The sequence below is a fragment of the Brassica napus genome, chromosome A6, assembly GCF_020379485.1.
Source record: "Brassica napus cultivar Da-Ae chromosome A6, Da-Ae, whole genome shotgun sequence".
NCBI lineage: Eukaryota > Viridiplantae > Streptophyta > Magnoliopsida > Brassicales > Brassicaceae > Brassica > Brassica napus.
The window spans coordinates 24,830,107-24,851,059 of NC_063439.1; the positions used below are offsets into that span (position 1 = coordinate 24,830,107).

General features: G+C 35.4%; 3 protein-coding genes and 1 pseudogene across 3 annotated transcripts; 2 read left to right on the forward strand and 2 right to left on the reverse strand.

Moving 5' to 3' along the window:
- Positions 1 to 4,291: 4,291 nt before the first annotated feature.
- Positions 4,292 to 10,003, forward strand: LOC106349249 (golgin candidate 6). The gene is made up of 19 exons (XM_048735375.1): positions 4,292 to 4,345; positions 4,713 to 4,762; positions 4,913 to 5,040; positions 5,125 to 5,177; positions 5,485 to 5,631; positions 5,724 to 5,797; positions 5,868 to 5,937; positions 6,107 to 6,160; positions 6,264 to 6,359; positions 6,602 to 6,652; positions 6,735 to 6,821; positions 6,919 to 7,032; positions 7,121 to 7,192; positions 7,492 to 7,677; positions 7,772 to 7,875; positions 8,013 to 8,061; positions 8,135 to 8,200; positions 8,295 to 9,062; positions 9,170 to 10,003. The coding sequence occupies exons 1-19, from the start codon at positions 4,322 to 4,324 to the stop codon at positions 9,731 to 9,733; spliced, it is 2,757 nt and encodes a 918-aa protein (XP_048591332.1). The 5' UTR covers positions 4,292 to 4,321; the 3' UTR covers positions 9,734 to 10,003.
- An 823-nt stretch (positions 10,004 to 10,826) lies between these two features.
- Positions 10,827 to 12,892, forward strand: LOC106350875 (annotated as a pseudogene).
- Positions 12,893 to 14,042: 1,150 nt separating this feature from the next.
- LOC106352400 lies at positions 14,043 to 14,974 on the reverse strand. The gene is made up of 2 exons (XM_013792040.3): positions 14,480 to 14,974; positions 14,043 to 14,365 (listed from the first exon to the last, which is right to left on the reverse strand). The coding sequence occupies exons 1-2, from the start codon at positions 14,864 to 14,866 to the stop codon at positions 14,207 to 14,209; spliced, it is 546 nt and encodes a 181-aa protein (XP_013647494.2). The 5' UTR covers positions 14,867 to 14,974; the 3' UTR covers positions 14,043 to 14,206.
- A 2,761-nt stretch (positions 14,975 to 17,735) lies between these two features.
- Positions 17,736 to 20,287, reverse strand: LOC106349250 (cytochrome P450 709B3-like). The gene is made up of 5 exons (XM_013789185.3): positions 19,888 to 20,287; positions 19,575 to 19,798; positions 19,017 to 19,264; positions 18,574 to 18,940; positions 17,736 to 18,347 (listed from the first exon to the last, which is right to left on the reverse strand). The coding sequence occupies exons 1-5, from the start codon at positions 20,168 to 20,170 to the stop codon at positions 17,913 to 17,915; spliced, it is 1,557 nt and encodes a 518-aa protein (XP_013644639.2). The 5' UTR covers positions 20,171 to 20,287; the 3' UTR covers positions 17,736 to 17,912.
- Between the last annotated feature and the right edge of the window lie 666 nt (positions 20,288 to 20,953).

Genomic DNA, 20,953 nt, shown 5'->3' on the forward strand with positions numbered 1-20,953 from the left:
TAACAGTAAAGGGATGAAATACATTTTTAAAAATAATTTTATATGCAATATATATAACATATATATATTCAGTCTCGGCTCTTGACCATGGCTGCAGGGGCGGTTGCTCTGGGTTCATGGGTCCAGTTTTTTTTGCTAGTGTTATTTGATTGATTAGAATAGGTCCATTTTATTTTGTTAGAGGTCCATAATTTTTTTACTGTTATACTACATGGTCTCTAATTAATTAAAATTAACTCACATACAACAAAACTAAACAAAAAAATATGTATACTTTACTATTTATCCAATGTTTATAATGAAAAACTATCATGGTTCAACTTAAAGAAATGCAGAGAAGAAAAATTAAACAAAAAATACTTATGAAAAATTCAATTTCAATGTTATTTAATTGATTATAAAGGCTCATTTCAATTTCTTAAAGGTCCACAACTTTTTGTTGGTATAATAAATGATCCATCCCTTATATATTAAAAGAGAAGCATTGTAATAAATGCATTCACATTATAATAGACACGTGGCAGTCTCACAATGATTTGATAATAAATATGCTAACGCGTTCACACTATAGTCATAAATGTGTTCACACTATGTACTTTGTGATTTTTTTAATATAAAACTCACATACATAGTTCCAATAAAACTCTGGATTTTTCGGTTCGAATAAAAATAGATAACGAATCAAAAGCCAAACTATATATATATATTATTTTTATTGTTTACAGATAAAATTGAGCAAAATATTCATAAATTTTGATTCGATTTGTTATCCGTTTTGATTTGAACCAAAAAATCTTGATATTTGAAACTTTACGAAACAAATCAAATACTAAAATACAATATCCAAAAAAGAAGCAAATCACTAATACCAATATTTTTAAGAACATATATCTAATTCGATATATTATATGCATATATATACATATATGAAAAGAATTATATATATTATACTTTATATCAGTTTTACAATATAAATTTATTATATTAGGTACTAGAATTAAAAGGTTATATAATGTTTTATTTTTGTAATAAAATGTTATTATTAAATTATTTTTAAAATTTTATTTTATTTACGAATCAAATCGGATATTCTTTAAAATTCTAAAACATTTCGGATATCGGAGTCACCGAATATCTAGGTGGCTAAAGATCGAATTGACAAGAATGCTTCCAAATATCCAGATACTTGATATGTGTCCACCCCTATTTACGAATATAATTTTATTTTCTTTTGATGAAAAAATGACTAATGTCAAGGTCTTTTTTATTTTAAATAAATTTTAATTTTATCTTTCATGTATTATTCTGAACAAAAATGTCATTTAATATTAATTAACAATATCTTTATATATTTTTCAACTATTTTTATATACTTTTTATATAAACATACATGTGCACCTTGATGTGAGCATCTTATAACTAAGTATTCACCACAGCTGAAGTATCTAATTTTTTTGAAAGTTGAAATATTTTTTCTTAATGTTTCTTTCACTACCGACCAAATTGTAGTGAAATGATTTGTCTTAATAATTTTCTTTTCTTTTTCTTAAACTATTATCTGTTTAAAAACTATAATATGAAACTATTGGTTCGACATGACAACTATCTAAACTTCATAATATGAAAATAAACATATAATATTAATTTTAGGTTTTTATCCGAAAAAACCAAAAAATCAAATGTTTTAACCGAATAAACTAAAATGAATATTAATTTAAAATAATAGTTATATTTTAGAAGATTAAAAACAAAAAAACGTAAAACCTAACCAATATCCAGATTAAACACATTTATTGTCTTTTTTATTAAAAATAACGAAACTAATAATCACATCCCGCGCAAGGCGCGGGTTATTACCTAGTAATTTACTAAAACTGACTCATATAAAACTGAGACAAAACCAAAAAAAAATTGTACACACCATCTTTCAATTTTCCCTTAAAAAAATATTTTGGTTCAATTTTTAAAAAATGTATCGAACAAACATTAAGAAAATATTTATCAAAGGGTCCATTTTTAATCTTTCGCCTAAGACTATTAAATTATCTAAGACGACACTGTATATATTGCATATAAAGCTCAAATACGTCGATACAAATTAAACCGGATGAAATCATATAAAATAAAACAGTTTTTAAAATACGTGAACCATTTTTTTTTAGGTCCGACCACCAATGACACCCATCCTATCGACTGATAACGAATAAAACGCCGCATCTGGATATACAAGTACGTAATAATAGAGATAAAGTTTACGTGCCAAAGGTAAACACAAGTTTCAAATTAGGTTTCTTTTTTTTTTTCTCTTCCGAGCCTTCATTGCTAAGGACGTGTTAATGTATCGATCATTGTCATATATATACACACTATTTTGTTTTTTATTGAATACTATTCATGTAAGCGAGTGCATAGTTTAAACTTCATCTTTTATTTGATTGGTTCAATTCAAATCTTGTTTTCTGACCATCGAATTTTATTGACCATGCTAGCTAGTTGAGTGACGCATTTTATCACATTTTATATGTCAACTCTACAAGTGGCGCTTATATTTGAATAGTTACGTGGTGTGGGAATTGTTTGGAGACAAGTTAAGTGACTAAAATAACGAATCAAAACAATAACGTTCGAACCATTTTATCCACTATTTAACATGTTCTTTTCAAATGTGGATGCCTAATTCACGAACTAGAGATTTTTTTTCTGCGGCAAACACCATGTTTTATTATATTGATTCAAACAAATCAGCTCTGGAGCTAACCATACATGAATCATAGATTTACATAGGAAGATTTCAAATTCTGAGCGCATATGATTTGCATGTAACATTTAACCTCTGAAACACGTGTTTTTACTTAATACGCATAAATACGAATAATTTATTTCGTTACAAATTAATAGATATATACATACAATCATCCTAAATGTTGATAATCAATTCACAAGAATGCCAATAATGACTAATTAAAAAGAAGTTAAATTCAAGGGTACTATGGAGGATCATCAGTTTGCATGGATACTATGGTATATTTGGAAGGGCAGGAATAATAAGGTTTTCAGTAATATTGATGTTGAGCCGAGAGAGACGTTAAAATTAGTAGAATTAGAGTCAAGACTTTGGAATGAAGCGCAGAATATCAACAATCCAAGGGTCGCTCCTGAAGTTCAAGGCAGATTGCCCTTAGGGACCACTGGTAGATGGTGTTTTACGGATGGTTCTTGGAAGGATAAAGATGGTTTTTTAGGCCAAGGTTGGCTCAGTATACTTCCAGGGTTTGAGAGACTGTTAGGGGCAAGGAATGTAAGGGCAAGTTTATCACCTCTTCATGCGGAGATAAAGGCACTGATTTGGGCAATGGAATGTATGAAAAATTTACGACAGTATCAGGTTACTTTCGCAACGGATTGTTCTCAACTGGTGAAGATGGTTTCGGAACCAGAGGAATGGCCAGCATTTGAGAGTTACCTGGAGGATATCAAGCTTTTGAGAAGAAGTTTCACCAATTCAGAAGTTATTCATGTATCGAGGACGGACAATAAAATGGCGGATCGCTTGGCACGCAGTGCTAGGATACAACCATCGTTCGTCATACATATGGATACAGAGTCACCACTTTGGTTTACGGAGTCTTTATGAGTCTGTAAATTTTCTTGCTGTAAAAAAAAAAAAAAAAAAAAAAAAAGTTAAATTCAATAAAATAGGATAATGAAAGCAACCAGATACAATATTCACTCGTAATAAATAAGATCATTACTCTATAATTAGTTTAAATCTAATCCCTCATTCCATTATCATCTAACCGAAATAAATATTTATCTTATGTGCTAGGCAGCTAGCTAAATTGAGGTAGTTGAACAATAGGAACATAAAGCCCATCGGAGTTAAATAGGCCCATATTTGAGCATCCTCTAATCTATATGGTCCACGTGGCTCGATTAGGAGGTAGAATCCGGTGCGGGCGGGAGTACAATACATCATCGACCTCCCTCTTCCCCCAATTATAGAGAAAATTAAATCTCAAATCGCGACGATCGGACGGTTTATTAGTTTTCTGACTTTGCTTGAACAGATCGGTCAGGTGAAACGAGAAGGAACCTGAGAGAGGGAGAGAGAGATCTGTTGCTGTTTCACTAACTGGGAGGATTCATCTTCCTTTTGTCTGATCCTGTCCGTACGACCATAGCCTGTAAGCTGTCCGAAACTCGTCCATTGTCAGTTTCTAGGGTTTTGTAGTCTGCTTTCCCCATTACTCTGCATTATTGCTGTTTTTTTTTGTTTGAAATTTCTGAAATTTTGTTGTTTCAGGTGAGATAAATCGAGATAATGGATTTGGCATCGCGTTATAAGGTGATTGTTTTCCAAATATCTGATTGTGTTGTATAGTTTCGAGCTTCTTTCAGCTGTTCAAATATCGGGTGAATCGGATCGATGCTGAATGCATGTTTTCACATTGGCTTCTTCTGGTTCTGGGTTTTCTAATTGCGGTAGAGTTTTAGAGGAGTCTGTTTTTTGCATTGGCTCTGTGTCAATTTGGATAAGGTTTTGGTGGGGGAGAGTGATTGTTACTAGTGTGAATTAATTACGAAGGTGGCAAGAGAGCTTCTTACCATCTTCTTGTTCTTGACTTGTTTTATGCTACTTTAAAAAGCAGCGTCACTGTTTTTTATTTTTGGGTGTTTATGCTTGTTTTTAACTTGTTTGAGCTGTTGTACAGGGGGTTGTTGGGCTTGTTTTTGGAGACAATCCATCTTCAAATGAAGACAGGTACGTTTTCTTCTTTTTGATTTACTACGATTAGGGAGAATACAACAAGTTCTTTTATATAATGCGGGAATCATGCCTATGATAGTATGATGGCCTGTATGTATTGTCAAATTGTTTTGAATGAGAATTGGATTTATTTGTTTGGTGTAGTTACATTCAACGCCTGCTGGATCGCATTAGTAATGGTACCTTGCCTGACGATAGGAGAAATGCTATAGTAGAGCTTCAGTCTGTTGTTGCTGAAAGTAATGCTGCTCAATTAGCTTTTGGGGCTTCCGGTAAGTGTCTTTTTTTTTTGCTGTTATGCGTATGACTAATTGTGAGATAAAAAAAAAATGCTTTTTTACATGCTGTAATTTCAGGATTTCCTGTGATAGTGGGCATCCTAAAGGACCAACGGGATGACGTTGAAATGGTACTGTATCTTCCTTTTCCTTTGGTTCTCGCTTAGGTCGTGCAGATATTGGTTTATCAAAAAGTACTTTTGGGAGAGTAGAATAGCGTAGGTCCATCATTCCAGGGGAAAAATCAATAGGAAAGGAGGTGGAAACAAGGAAACGTTTTAAAGATTTCATTATGTTAGCATGAATCTTTACTATGAAATTTTCACTTGTATATGTCTTTTTCTTTTTCTGTGGGACTATCCAGAGTTTGTTATCGAACTTCTTGTTGATCTGACTATGCTATGCCATGCTTAACTTACTGTTTTGTTGTCTATCCAGGTTCGAGGTGCCTTAGAAACTCTTCTTGGCGCTCTGACGCCAATCGATCATGCAAGGGCACAGAAAACTGAAGTCCATGCAGCTCTTATGAATTCCGATTTGCTCTCCCGTGAAGCTGAACATATTACTCTTCTTTTGAGTTTGCTGGTTCGAGTTACTCCATATTTCTGAAAAATATATTTCTGTTTTGTTAATTTTCTTATGCGTGCGTATGGTTTGTTGCCTTGGTGGTATGGCAGGAGGAAGAAGATTTTTATGTTCGATACTACACTCTTCAGATTCTGACAGCTCTTCTTATGAATTCTCAAAACAGGTACGTGTTCTTTCCTTGTGCCATCTCTCTGTCTTTATGCTCTACAGACTTTTGCTGACTATCTCTTCAGGTTGCAGGAAGCTATTCTGACCACTCCTCGCGGCATAACTCGACTCATGGATATGCTAATGGATAGGGAGGTAACAATTAACTATATCTTGTGTATATTTAGTTGTTGTTGTTGGTTTATGTAAGAGTCGGGTATATTTATCCTTCAGCTAAACTCAAATAGGAGGTTGTGGGGGTGGTGAACTTGGGGTGATGAATATCATATTTCGGTAACTTATTTTTTTGGTGTTTGCCTTACAGGTAATCCGAAACGAGGCTTTGTTGCTTCTTACGCACTTGACGCGTGAGGCAGAGGTGAGATCACCTGCTTATATATTTGTAACTGTTTCTTTCTGGTGCATCGAGTTGAAGTAGCCATTAAATCTGATATATCTCATTTAATGATTAACTACTGTAGGAGATCCAAAAAATTGTTGTCTTTGAAGGTGCATTTGAAAAGATCTTTAGCATCATCAAGGAGGAAGGAGGGTCAGATGGCGATGTGGTTGTGCAGGTGACTAGTAGCTGTTTTCTAAATATATTATAGCACTTTTATTCTGTTAAGAATTTTGCATTTGAAAAGAAAAATGAAGCTATTTCTTTGATTTAGGACTAAAGTTATTGGCACTTGCACTTTCATATGTTGTCTTCCTGAATATTTTTGCAAGCATTTCTAATGCATTAGGATTGTCTCCTTATTCTTAAGTTCAAATTTCTTGTCCAAGCATTTGCACTAATATTGTTATTTTTTCACAGGACTGTCTGGAGTTGCTGAACAATCTTCTTCGCAGCAGTTCATCAAACCAGGTCTCGAAACACTGTTTCTGCTCTTGATTTTTATGATTCCTTTACTAGATCTGCACATAGGCTTATATTTGACACTGTACAGATACTACTAAGGGAGACCATGGGGTTTGAACCCATCATTTCAGTGCTAAAACTGCGAGGGATTACATATAAATTCACCCAGCAAAAGGTTAGATTATCGAGTGATTCTCCCATTTTTGATTGATTCTACTAGCTCGTGCAAATTCGTTAATCTTTGTCCTTTTGAATGAACAAAATCCCAGTAGACTGTAAATCTACTTAGTGCACTGGAGACAATCAATATGCTGATCATGGGAGGTGCAGATTCGGACCCTGGCAAAGATTCAAACAAGCTGGCAAATAGAACGGTTTTAGTTCAGGTTTGTTTAGATATACAAATGTTGTGGTTCCTCATTCTTGACCGAATCAAATATGTTTCTTATTATATCGTATTTTGTACATTAACAGAAAAAACTGCTAGATTACCTACTGATGTTGGGTGTTGAAAGCCAATGGGCGCCTGTTGCTGTTCGCTGCATGGTAAGGAAATCTTCTTTAGTCAAATTCTTTGTCCTTTCGTCTCTCCCTCTCCCTTCTCTTGTTATTTTTCAAATTCCGTTCTCTATCAAAAGTTATTTTGATTATTGCAATGACGATAAATTATAGAATTTTACTGTTGAACCTTGTTTTGTATAACATCAATGTGATCGTTAATGTATTATCAAGGGAACTGCTGAGCAGTTGGCTGAAGTCCAAGTTTTCTCATAGCTGTTTCTTTTGTTGTTACAGTAAGCTTAAGTTTCTAATAGGTCTTTTACTTTGTGATACTTTGCTGCTAGACATTTAAATGCATTGGAGATCTGGTTGATGGACATCCCAAGAACCGTGATATTCTTGCTAGCAAAGTTCTTGGTGAAGACCGGCAAGTAGAACCTGCACTCAATTCTATTCTCCGGATCATCTTACAGACATCTAGTATTCAAGAGTTTGTTGCAGCTGATTATGTTTTCAAGACGGTCTGTGAGGTTTGGAACTTTTGTGCTATATATAATAATAGTCTTATGTGAGCTTACAGATTATTATCATTATTTCATAACCACATTCTCTAAACGTTTCCAGAAAAATCGGGAGGGTCAAACAATGCTAGCTTCGACTTTAATACCCCAACCACATCCCACCACCCGAGATCCTCTAGAAGATGATGTTAACATGTCATTTGGAAGGTGTCAACTTCTTTTCTTTTCTTTTCTTTTCTCTTGCAGCTTTCACAGTTTTGCTTTGAAAAAATTTCACTGTTTTATTGGGATTTTGAGCTAATTCTATTGTATTAAAACTTATTGGAAGTTTATGTTTGTGTCAGTATGTTATTACGAGGCATTTGTTCAGGCGAAACAGATGGTGATCTTGAGGTAAACTTTCTGGTCTCTGTTGAATGTTAATTTGTACGCGTCTTTCGGAACTTAATCTATGTGTTTCAAACAGACATGTTGCAGAGCTGCGAGCATTCTTTCTCATGTTTTGAAGGACAACATTCAGTGCAAGGAGAAGGTACTGATTCAATCCCACCATAGTTTTAAACCGTTGGTTCTGCACACCAAACTTTTTGTTCCTGCATTGACTAACTGTTTCGGAAACCCAACAGGCTTTGAAAATAGTACTTGAGTCACATGTACCTTCCATGGGAACTCCAGAGACTCTCTTTCAGAGGATTGTCAGATACCTGGCGGTTGCTTCTTCCATGAAAAGCAAAAATAAATCAAGCACAATGGGAAAATCATACATTCAACAGATCATTCTAAAACTGCTCGTCACATGGACCGTTGATTGCCCAGCTGCAGTTCAGTGCTTTTTAGATTCACGCCACCACCTAACGTATCTTCTCGAGCTGGTAGCAAACCCGGCTGCAACAGTTTGCACAAGGGGCTTGGCGTCTATTCTACTGGGGGAATGCGTCATCTACAACAAATCAAATGAGAATGGTAAAGATGCTTTTGCTGTAGTTGATGCTGTGAGCCAGAAGGTGGGGCTCACAACATACTTCTCGAAGTTTGAAGAGATGCAGAGCAGCTTCATCTTCTCTTCCTCCGAGGCACCTCGACAGGGTGATAAACCGTTGTCAAGAACAGCCACGCCCAGTGAAGCTGAGATTGAGGATGCGGACGTGGCAAAGGCGATGGATAAGGGGAATGAGGATCACCCAATGCTCATATCGTTGTTTGATCCTAGCTTCACTGGCTTAGTGAAGAGCCTTGAAGGTAAGATTAGAGAGAGGATCGTGGACGTGTATAGCCGGCCAAAGAGCGAGGTGGCTGTAGTGCCGGCGGATTTGGAGCAGAGGAGCGGTGAAAATGAGAAAGCATATATCAACCGCTTGAAAGCCTTTATAGAGAAGCAGTGCTCGGAGATTCAGGTATAGGCTTCTTGCTGAACTCGTCTTATGCAATTCAGTTGTTTGATATATATGGTTGTGTCTAAAAAGAGCTTATTGTCGTTGTGACTTCTGTGTTTTTTTTCCAGAATCTTCTTGCTCGGAACGCTGCTTTGGCAGAAGACCTAGCCAGCTCTGGGAGGAATGAGGAATCTCAAGGATCAATGCAAAGATCAAGCTCAGTAATGGAGAAGGTTCAGATGGAAAGCATCAGGCGAGAACTCCAAGAAGCGTCTCAGCGTTTAGAGACAGTTAAAGCGGAGAAAGCCAAGTTGGAGTCCGAGGCATCAGATTACAAGAACATGGCTGCGAAACTCGAATCAGACCTAAAAGGGCTGTCGGACGCATACAACAGTCTGGAACAAGCGAACTACCATCTTGAGAAGGAAGTGAAATCGTTGAAAGGAGGGGAAGATCCGATGGAGTTTCCTGATATAGAAGCGATAAAGGAGGAAGTGAGAAAGGAAGCTCAGAAAGAGAGCGAAGACGAGCTGAACGACTTGTTGGTGTGTTTGGGGCAAGAGGAGAGCAAAGTGGAGAAGCTAACGGCGAAACTGATGGAGTTAGGAGTTGATGTTGATAAGCTTTTGGAGGATATCGGGGACGAGTCAGAAGCTCAAGGGGAATCTGATGAAGAAGAAGAAGACCATTAAACAAGTTGGTAGAGAGATCAACTACTCTCGTCAGGTATTCATAAAAGCAAAAGTCTCAGGTTCCTGTGTGCTTATCCGTCTCTACGTGGAACTTTGTACAGTCTTGGGGTGGTTTATTTGATGTTTATTTAATCTTCAGTTTAAACTTTTAATTTATCATCATCTTAAGTCCAACTTGTTAGATTGTTTGAAACCTTTTATGTTGTTTCTACTATGCTGCAATTTACATTTTTTTCTTAAAAAAAAAATACTGGCTGTGATGAAGTGGTTTATTTTCTTGTTTGTCGTACGAAAATCTGGACTAATTAAATATTTTCGAAAAAAGCAATTTTTTTTCTTTTGCTTTGGTCTAAGAGCAGTGAAACATGACACACCGGACAGCCGGACCTGTTCTCAGAAATACGAACAAAGATTGCGGAGACATGCATGATACAATCTTACTATTACTACGTTTAAAGCATCCTCACACAGTGATGAACTTGTTGTGAGATTTTTATTTCTTAAATAAATCACATTAATGTTTCTATTCATAGTGACCGCAATATCTACTCACCTTCGAATGGTGTTGGTCGTATGAACCATGAATAATGAATTCACTGCCAAGCTAGCTTCGTTTCGGTAACTTTGCTAACTCCTTTTTTTTGCTTTATATTGAATTAAATTTTAATATCTAGATCCAAATCCACCCTCAACAAAGATACAATATATAGATACAATCCACCTTCACGCTAAATATTTATTTGTTTATTCTAGCGTACCATCCGCGACTGAGTGTGTTCTGTCAGGAAAGTAGTTTATGTCAACCTATCCTCGGTGATCTGATTTGATAAATATCAAATCAACTCTCTGTTTTTTCTTCTTTTAGTAATGATTTAATTATTTTGTGACAATTAAGTTAATTGACTTTAAAAGGGAAGAAAACTTGCCTGTTGAGGTGAGGACTTGAGAATCAGAAGGGAAAAGATAAGAACGTTAGACAGATCTTAGCGGGACAATCGATACTAGTGTGTAAATTAAACAAATGCAAACTCCAATGCATATACATTAAAAGACATTAATATAGATCCATTTGTACAAGAAACAAAAGTGCATTTCGCAACATCAATTTTGCATCCTTTCCACAACTAATAACCATGCTTGTGAAGTTAGAAGGACACGAGCATCCTTTAGGACTCGGTAAACATATCGGTGGTCCTCTTGGAGGAGGTTTACGTTGCGATGTATGCGATCGATTCAATCGTGGTGGCTTCTCTCGCGATCTGTCGTTTCAAGATGGCTTCTCTTGCAGTGAATGCGAGTTTCGTGTGCACGCGAAATGTATTTTTGTGTTCAACATACTAGAGACAACCAAACATCCTTCTCATGAAGGACACTGTGTAAGACTTCTCACAACGGGGGCTCCTGATAACACAGATCCGACATGCCATATCTGTGGCAAAACCACTAAGCGCCTTCTTTATCATTGTTCCATTTGTAATCTCAATTTGCACATCGGTTGCATGGTTGAAGGTTTGTGCTCCGTATCCCAACTGAATATGCCGTGGCACTATCACCCTCTACTCGCGCTTGATGTTGGTAATTATATGCCGTGCGAAGTTTGTGGTAAGCCCGGAGAATATGGCTACTTTTGCGCTCGTTGTTGGCTGATGGTTCATGAGAAATGCGCCTCCGTATTCGAGTCAACAGAGATCACTCACTCTTGTCATGCCAGACACTCTCTCAAGCTTCTCACCGAAGGTGCTCCCGGCTATACTGATCTGAAATGTCATATATGTGGAAAACATACGGGAAACTTTCTATATCATTGTGATATTTGTAAGTTCAACATGGATATGTATTGTGCGATTCAAGCTCCTCTACCAGTGTCTCTTTCAAATCTGAAGGTCCAAGACCATATACTCACACTCGTTCCAAGACTGATCTCCTTTGTATGTGATGGTTGTGGGAAGATAGGCGACCGATCTCCCTATGTTTGTTTTCAACGTGATCTCATGTTCTTCCATCAAGAATGTGCTCGCTTACCACGTGTTATTCATGTCAATCGCCATGATCACCGCGTTTCTTACAAGTATCCTCTTGGCCCTGGAGAATGGATATGTGGGATTTGTTTGGAAGAGATTGACTGGTCATATGGGTCTTATTCTTGTTCATCATGTCCTAGTTATACTATTCATTCAGGATGTGCAACAAGGAAAGACGTTTGGGATGGGGTAGAGAGACGTTGAAGATATTGAGCCATTCAAGATGAATGATGACCACACAATCACTCATTTCGCTCATGAACATAACATGAGCCTCAACAAAGACGGTGTTTCCTTAGAGGAAAATATCTTGTGTGGAGCTTGTGTTTGTCCCATTGGCTCTGACACATTTTACAACTGTTCAGATTGCAGTTTCATCCTTCATGAAACCTGCGCTAATCTTCCTAAGAAGAAACGACATTTTATAAGCCCAAAACCTCTTAGTCTTCTCCTCAACAGAGATAACCCCGAAGGATTTTGTTCTGCTTGTTGTCAACGTTTCTGTGAAGGATTCATGTATACTGATGGACGTAAGACTTATGAATTGCTATGCAGTTCTATTACTATGCCTTTTATCCATGGAAGTCATCCGCATCCTTTACTCTACCTCGGAAAAGATGTTTTTGGTCACTTCAAGTCATGCCAGGGTTGCAACAAGCTTGGAAGTACAGTCGTCATTGGATGTATCAAATGCGACTTCTTTTTGGACTTCCGTTGCGCCACTCTACCGTTGACGGTAATACGTCACAGGTATGATGATCACCCACTCACTCTTTGTTATGGTGAAGAGGCAACTAGCGGCAAGTATTGGTGTGATATTTGCGAAAGAGAAACAAATCCAAAGATTGTTTTCTGTGTGCTTGGTGATATCAGGTACGCCAAACCAGGAGGAAAGATCGAAGGCAACGTTGAGTTGATGTTGAACAATACATCTTCAAGACCACTTTGCAACCTCTGTCATTGTCGTTGCGCAGCTCCCTTCTTTCTTATTAACGAAAGCGGATTATATTGTTCTTTGTATTGTTTGGAACGTGCCAAAACGGAAGCATTCCCAATCAGTGCTTTTGTTATACGTCCTCCATGGGTCGATGAACCCAGAAAGAGGTGGTATGTTTGATTACTGTTTTTGGATTTCTTTTTCTATGAGGTTGTATCGATTGTTGTTTTGATTATTCACCAAATCATGAAATTACTAATGCTTCTACACTATGATGTTATCTTGAGTTCCAGAGAAAATAAATTGTAGCGTCTGGTTTCAAAAGCTAATTATGCAGATTGATGAAATAAAGAGCTTTTTTTATATAGTTTGAAATAACATAATTAATTAGAGTTAGGTAAAATATTAATAGAAAGCAGACACTAGTGGAAATTACAAAACGCTAGGTAAGACTGGAACCAGCCATCATCAGTAACATTTTTCGCAATGTCTCGAGCAAAGGAGTTGGAGGTGAGTCACTAATTCGGAAGAGAAGTGATAAAATCGAGCAACCACTAGAAAGATAAGTGAACTAACGATCTGTAACTTGGTCATTCTAAAGGTTTAATAGACGACACTCGATAGTAACATAGCAAAGCTCCTAAATGATCACGTAGTATCCAAACATCACAACTCATCAAGTTCTCGTCTCTCCAAATACCGTGAACATAGCATGCGACAATACCTGGAGGCGAGGAGACCAAGAACGAAGGTAATAGTGAGACTCGGCTAGGATCAGCTTCATGAACGTTCGGCTGCTTTAAGTATTAACCGAGAGAAAAGAAATCTCAACATTAGCTATGCCTAAAAAGAGCTCTTATTGTCGTTGCGACCTCTGTGTTTTTCCAGAACCTTCTTGCTCGGTATGCTACTTTGGCTGAAGAAATAATCCAGCTTGTTAGAGATGGTTTGAAACCTGTTACATTGTTACTACGCTGCAAAGATTCGTATAACAATGTGAGTTTTTAAGTTATTGCAGGTGTTGTGGTGTTTCACATCTTCTTGTTGATTAAATACTTCCGAGGAAAAACAACAATTAAGTACATTGTTGAGGCTAAGACAAGACAGACATCTACAAAACGAAAACAACAAGAATGTACAGAGCATGTTCTCATGAAGAACCACAAACGAGAAGTAGAATACATGGTTAGGTTTTAATCAGCAGCACAAAGCGAAGTCATAAGACTCCTTGGTGAGCTCCAAACGGCAAGATCAAACAATGACTCCAACTTGTTAGACTGTTTGAAACCTGTTACATTACCACAATGCTCCAGTTTACGTATGCAGATTCGTACACATTTGAACAATGAAGTCAGTGTTGATTTTAAAGTTATTCAAGCTGTTTTGGTGTTTCACGTTTTGAGAAAAACAACACTAAGTACATTGTTCAAGCTATAAGACAAGACAGGACATATGCTACAACTCGAAAACAAGACAAGAATGTACAGAAAGAGAAGCAGAATACATGGTTTGGTTTTAATCAGCAGCACAAAGAGACGCCATAAGACTCCTTGGTGAGCTCCAAACGGCAAGATCAAACAATGACTCTTGTTCTTCTTGTTCAACTCTACATATGTTTTCTGCAACTTCGCAGAGATTTGAGACATCGTTGACGATCGCTTCTTGTGCTTCTGCCTGCACAAGTCCATCACCATCAACATTCTTCATCAAATATACAAAACATGCATATAACCATTTCAAGACAGATCTAATTTCTAATCCAATGGCTAAAATTCAAACCCTAATTACCATAGAAAGAAGCTCGTCGAGCATACAAGACACCGTCTTGGGAGCATCTTCTTCTCCGCCATGCTCTGAATCTCGAAACGACGTCGTTTCGCTCGCGTTTAACCTCTCTTCCCGCTCCGCCGTTTGAAATCGAGCAGCCTTCTCTTGCATAGCACTGAAGCTGTTCGACAAAATGTCCCACTGCTCCATCTCTCTCTGGTACTTTCTTTTGAGCTTCACCAGTATCCTCTTCTTCCGCGTCCTTCGATTCCTCTCCTCCACCGCCGGATCCAACTCCGGTTCCACCGGTTTGGATGCTTCTCCGGAGTCGGAGATACGGCTTCGCTTCACTCGCTTGAAAACGAAGCCTTCCTCGTTGCGAAGCTCCCAATCTTCGTATCCGTCCATCGCAGGAGTCTTCGTCGACGGAGTTGCTCGGACGACCCGCCGCAAAATACACCGGAGCCGGAGAGCGATTTGAATTTGAACTCGATTTTGTTTTTTTTTTTTGAAAGATTTGACAGCTCCTGTCTCGTATAAACTCGATATTATTATTCAAGCTTGGGCCTTTAGTTTTGAACATATTTAGGCCCGATATGATGTTCGACTAAATATACATTGGCCCATAATAAAGCCTTTGAAGTGGTTGATTGTATTCGATATGGGATATACTGCAACAAGTTAACCCTGAAAATGTTAACTTCCTGTGTTACAAGTTACAACGTTATATCCTTGTCTACTTACATAATTAAAAGAAAATCAATACTATTAAAAGAGAAGTACCATTTTTATCTACTACAAAATAGTCATACTAGAAGTCTAGGTCCATATAGTTAAATAATTTTTTTATTGTTTACATTAGTTTATTTAATGTATAACATTTCTAAATAATTATAAGGATATTAATAACAAATCTATTTTAACTATAAATTTAAATTTTAGTTTTAGGAATAACAAAATCTGTTGAGAAAAAATCTAACAAAATCTAACAAAATCTTTTTTAAAATTTAAATATTTTTTTAATTAATGCACTGATTAATTTCGAAATTAGTAGTATAATATTATTATAAATTAATTTTAATTATATTTTTATTATAAACAAAATAATGAATTTTTTTTGCTGATTTTATAAATTTTATAAGTATATTCTACATTATATTAAAATAGAAGTAATTAATGAATTACATATTAAAATTATGTTGAATTGGTAAAACAATATATTTTGAAAAAAAAATTTCAATAAGATAAATAAATAAAATATTATTCACCATTTAAAATGATTAAAATATCATTCACCTTTTAAAATGATTAATATTCATAAATTATGTAATAATTTTTACAAAAAATAAAATTGTTAACATATGTTAAATTTTAATATTTAAAACTATATATCATCTATTTAGTTATTTTTAAAATGACAACAATATATTATCATAAATTATTATATACAAAATAATATAAAAGTTTATATTTATAAATAAAATGTTACCCGCACGGATGTGCGGATTAAAATCTAGTTAAGATTAATACATTGACAAGTTAATAGAAAGAAATTTTAGAAGGTTGTATGTTTCAAATTCTCTAAAGTTTTCAACTTATAGTCTTCTTTTTCTCACGAAATATTACATAAAATATTTAAAATTTGTTAATATAGAAATTTAATAAGACATAATAAGATATATAGTTTCTAACAGACGACAAAACACAAATCATATAAAATATTTTTTTGGTTTGTGGTTATAGTTTTGACCTAATCTTTTGTGATTATCTTGGAAGTATGCATCATCATCGACTCAATGTGAGCTGTCATGACTTTGGCGTTTGCTCTCGTTTGTCTGAATCCATACAGAGAAATCAAATCTTTTGAAGATATTGTTCCATTTTTAAGATAGTGATTGTCTGTTAATTTATAAGAATTAAAACAGTGAATATTTGCGTGATGAGAAGCTTGATTGTTAAACGAGCATAAATAAGATAAAGTAAACAAGTTGAATAAAAGTTAGATAAACCCTTAGCGGATCACTCTTTCCAACAGTTTAATATAAGCACAAAAGGTGCGACTGGTTGACATAAAAATAAAATGGAAACAACTTTTTTATAGGTGGAAATAATAACTCTGGGAAGATAACTAATTAATCAGTGACACCCAAAATATTATGCTAGCTTTTTTTGGTATAAAAGTCTTCTATTACTAAGGTACTATATTGTAAAAACTTAGTGAATATATATACATACCAAATTATGTTTTAGACTTTATTTTGCGATGAGTACACCAGTTATCTGTATATTGTTGTTTATAAAGTTCCCCCACAATTTAATGGCAAATTATAACACAGTTTCGAAACATTATATGCTAAGCACGAGATAGCTAAGAGACAAGGAAAGCACAAAATCACGTGCAATATTTGATTAATCAGGAAGGTGAACTGTAATGACACTGACTTCTGTCCAAAATGATCTTTTCTCGTATAAACGACTTTTCTGATATTAAACTTGTAAAAAGAAAACCAGTAGTGGTAGTCCAGTGGCGTTTGAAGGACTAAACCCAATACGGCGAATTCTGGTTCGAACTCCGCTGGCCACACGGATATGAGCTATTGCTTTCGGTTCATTTGAATGCCCAAGAGAGGGTCTATCCGTGGGTTGTACTTCTACCCGAGGGTTAGGTCTGTGTCTTTAATAGATCCGGGTTTAATCCTTTTTGTTTAAAAAAAAAACTTGTAAAAAGAATTAAAACTGGGAAAAAAAACTTGCATGTTGGACAGTTGGAAAGAGCAAAGATCAGAAAACTACTTCACGTGCAGACAAAATCCGAGCGCGACAACTGATACTAATTATTGTTCAAATAAAAACAAAGTCTAACTAAATACTGAATCCACGTCTGGTTTTGGTGGTTGGAAACGTAGGGTTTTTCAGTGTGTGAGCTCGCAAAAGTTTATGGCTGGTTTGGTTTTTTATGCGAGGATAAATTGAACTGTGTAAAAAACCACTTTGGTTTTTACCCAAAAGAAAAAACCACTTTGGTTTTTACCCCAAAAAAAAAACCACTTTGGATCGTGCAATATATATATATATATATCATCAATGTAAATACTCTGCCCATTAGCTAAGCTCTAGTTTTCAACGTTAATATTAATGCGTATATATAGTAACGACAACGAGCATTGCTATAGAGGTTATAGATTAAAAAAATCTACTTATCTAAACACTAATTCTTGTTAATACCCACCTTACTTCCTTGAGTTACCGCAATAACCATGGCTGGGGGATTTAGAAAGGGCATGAACATCGTTTCTACCACGTTATATATTCTCATCCAATATCCATGAAAATGTCACAACAGAATTCTCTAATCAGTTTTTTCTTCGTCTTATTATCCGTTTTATTTAAGGATATACATATTATCATCATGAAGTTTACCAAACCCGTTGAGGTTATTGGTTTGTTATCTTCCTCACCTTGTATCGAGAGGCTGGAGTATTACGGGTAGGCCGTATTGCGGATGGAGATTGAAGTAATCAACCGGTGTATGCTTATATTCAGGGGAGAGGCTGATCCGGAACCGTTGAAGGATCATAGTGAGCACGGTCTTGGCTTCCATCATAGCAAAGTTTTGAGCAATGCAAGTTCTTGGTCCAACTGAGAACGGAAGAAGTGCGTTTGGCTGATTGGCGGCTTGAGAAACACCATTTTCGAACCGCAGAGGATTGAATTGTTTGGCGTCTTCTCCCCATATGGCCTTGTCGGTGTGCATCTTCAGAAACGGGACGATTATGCTTGTTCCCTTGGGGATATCCAAATGTCCTATCTTCATATCTTGTGTTGCTTCTCTGACCATTTTAATCACCGGTCCGTACAGACGAAGAGACTCCATCAACACCATGTTCATCTGTAAGGTAGAAAATAGATTTCTTCAGCCACAAGTATTAGAGACATCGTTTCCACATTGAAAATTAAAATGAATCTAATTAATATATTATAAGAACATATCCTACATCGAAAGTTACAAAAATCCTAAATAATAATAACATATATGGGAGATAAACCAATCCACTATCACCGGTTGAAAATGTATCAAACTTAATAACAAAAAAGAAGAAGTCCATATTAATTACCAGTTTAAGTTTTGAGAAGGTGTCTGAATCTGGGACCGTATCTTTACCACATTCATTGAAAACTTCTTCTCTTAGCTTCTCTTGCCAATCTTGGTGCGAGCTCAATAAAAACGTAGTCCATGTCAACAATGTCGCACTACTTCCTTGCCCTGAGATATAGAATGTCTTGCATTCGTCTACAATCTCATCCATACTCATCGTTTTCTCATACTCCTTAGACGCTGCAGCTTTCAACATGATCCCAAGAAGATCGTCTCCACAGTTCTTGGAACTTGATTTTAGCCTTGCATCTATAATTCTTTTGATTGAGTCCTTCACATTCTTATCGAGCTTCCATAGTTGAAGGTTTGTTGGCGTAGGAAGGTATCTTGGGTAACAAGAAAGAAAAAGATTATGTATGTTTATGTCTGGACGAACTAGCTGACTATATATAATGTACTTACTGTGTTCCTGGGATGAAGACGCTTGTGAGAGAAGTAAGAAAATATTTCCCAAGCTCTGCCTGTGATCTAAACAATTCAATCCCCTCCTCGTAGCTGCTTCCAAACGCAGTGGTCGCGATAATATCTGAGATCAATCTGTGGAAGTCTTTGTTAATCTCCATCCTCATCACCACTTCTTCACCCTTCCTCTGTGTTCTCCACTCCTTCAACATCCTCAAGGTGCAGTCCACCATCCGTTTCGTCATAACCTAAAAAATATTAGCAAATAATTAATTACATTTTGCTCAAATAGTACTATATATATATATATATATATATATATACTATCTCCATTTCAATGTTTGAGAAGATTTTTGTTGTTTCACACTAAATGTTTTCATATATCCAAGTATACTTTATTAAAAACTGCATAACCAAATGTATTTTATTATTTTATTTCCTAGTTAAATTAATTAATTTTAAATGATATATTTTAAGTAAATTTCTAATATTTGTGCATTTAAGCAAAATATCATATATTATGAAACATAAAGAATAGTAAACAAAAACTAAAACCACCTTGAGTCTGTCTATGGAGAAAGCAGGGTTCAAGATTCGTCTATGGCGAGCCCAGTCATCACCCTCAATGAAAGGAAGTCCTTTACCGAAAAGTATGAAGACCTCGGGTCTTTTCTTTGCGATAACAGCGAAACCTAACTTTGTAGACAAGATCTGTTTGCCTAGTTCAGGATCTGAGATGAATACAGTCGGTTTTGTTCCATTCCAGTATAGAAATGTTTCTCCTAATATATATCAGCAAAGAGAATATGCATGTGTTAATCGATGCTCATCTTAAAGGGTCATAAACAAAACAAGTTTCAAGAAACGACACCGTATTGAGATAGCCATTGGTGATAATGAGGAACCACACGAGGGAAGATATCGTTGGAGTTGGGATCAAGAACCCAATCCTTAGCTTCTTTCTTCATCTTCTTTATCTCCTTGAGGTTTCCGTACACGAATCTGTATTTTGGACCTGAGATTCCTTGTTTCTTGAATCTTCTTGTTATCATCCATGGCCGCAAAAGAAAGATCCAACAAGCTTCCCATATCTTGGGAATAACAAAGGGCAGAAGAACGAGTGCTAAGAGATTGATCGTGCTCAGGAGTTCCATTAAAAGAAAGACAAAGGAGTTTGTACTTGTATTTCTGATATGAGTAAGCACATCTTGTTATAGATAGAAATGTAACTAAAATAATATTTGGTGAAACACATTATTTTCTTACGATTCATTTTATATTAGGCTAAGACCCATCAATACTATTAAAGCAGGATCCTATTGTCATAATTACCTTAGGGGCATGTTTTCTTCACTAACATTGCATGTTTCATTAAAAACAATTAAATAATATTAATAACAAATCTATATTGGGTCATTATTTTTGGATCCAGCCCAAATCAAATATCTCTTGGGCCATTTGGACCTATTAAAAAATCAGATTCAATTCTCACTTTTTTTTTTCCTTTGGGCCATTGAGTCCAAGTTCAAATAATTTTTTTTCAATTATTCTTAATTATTATTTTTTTTCTTTTCTTAATATAATTTAAGCATTCATAAAAATAATTGAATTTTTTTATTGAAAAGTATAAATCTTTATTAAAAGTATATAATTTTTTAATTAAAATATTAACCCCATAATAAAATTAATTTATCAGAGTTATACCAATTTAATTCATTAAAAAAATAAAGTTTAATTTTTTTAACATAAATAGTCATTTAAAATGAAATACGATAAATAAAGATAAAATTTTTAAGTCTTTTATAAAATAAATCACAAATATATGAAATGTGACATTTACTAAATATTTGTCAATTGAAAAAAAAAAACAAAAATAAACCCGCGCTTTGAAAGCGCGGATCAAAATCTAGTATATATTAAATATCATACTCTTTTTG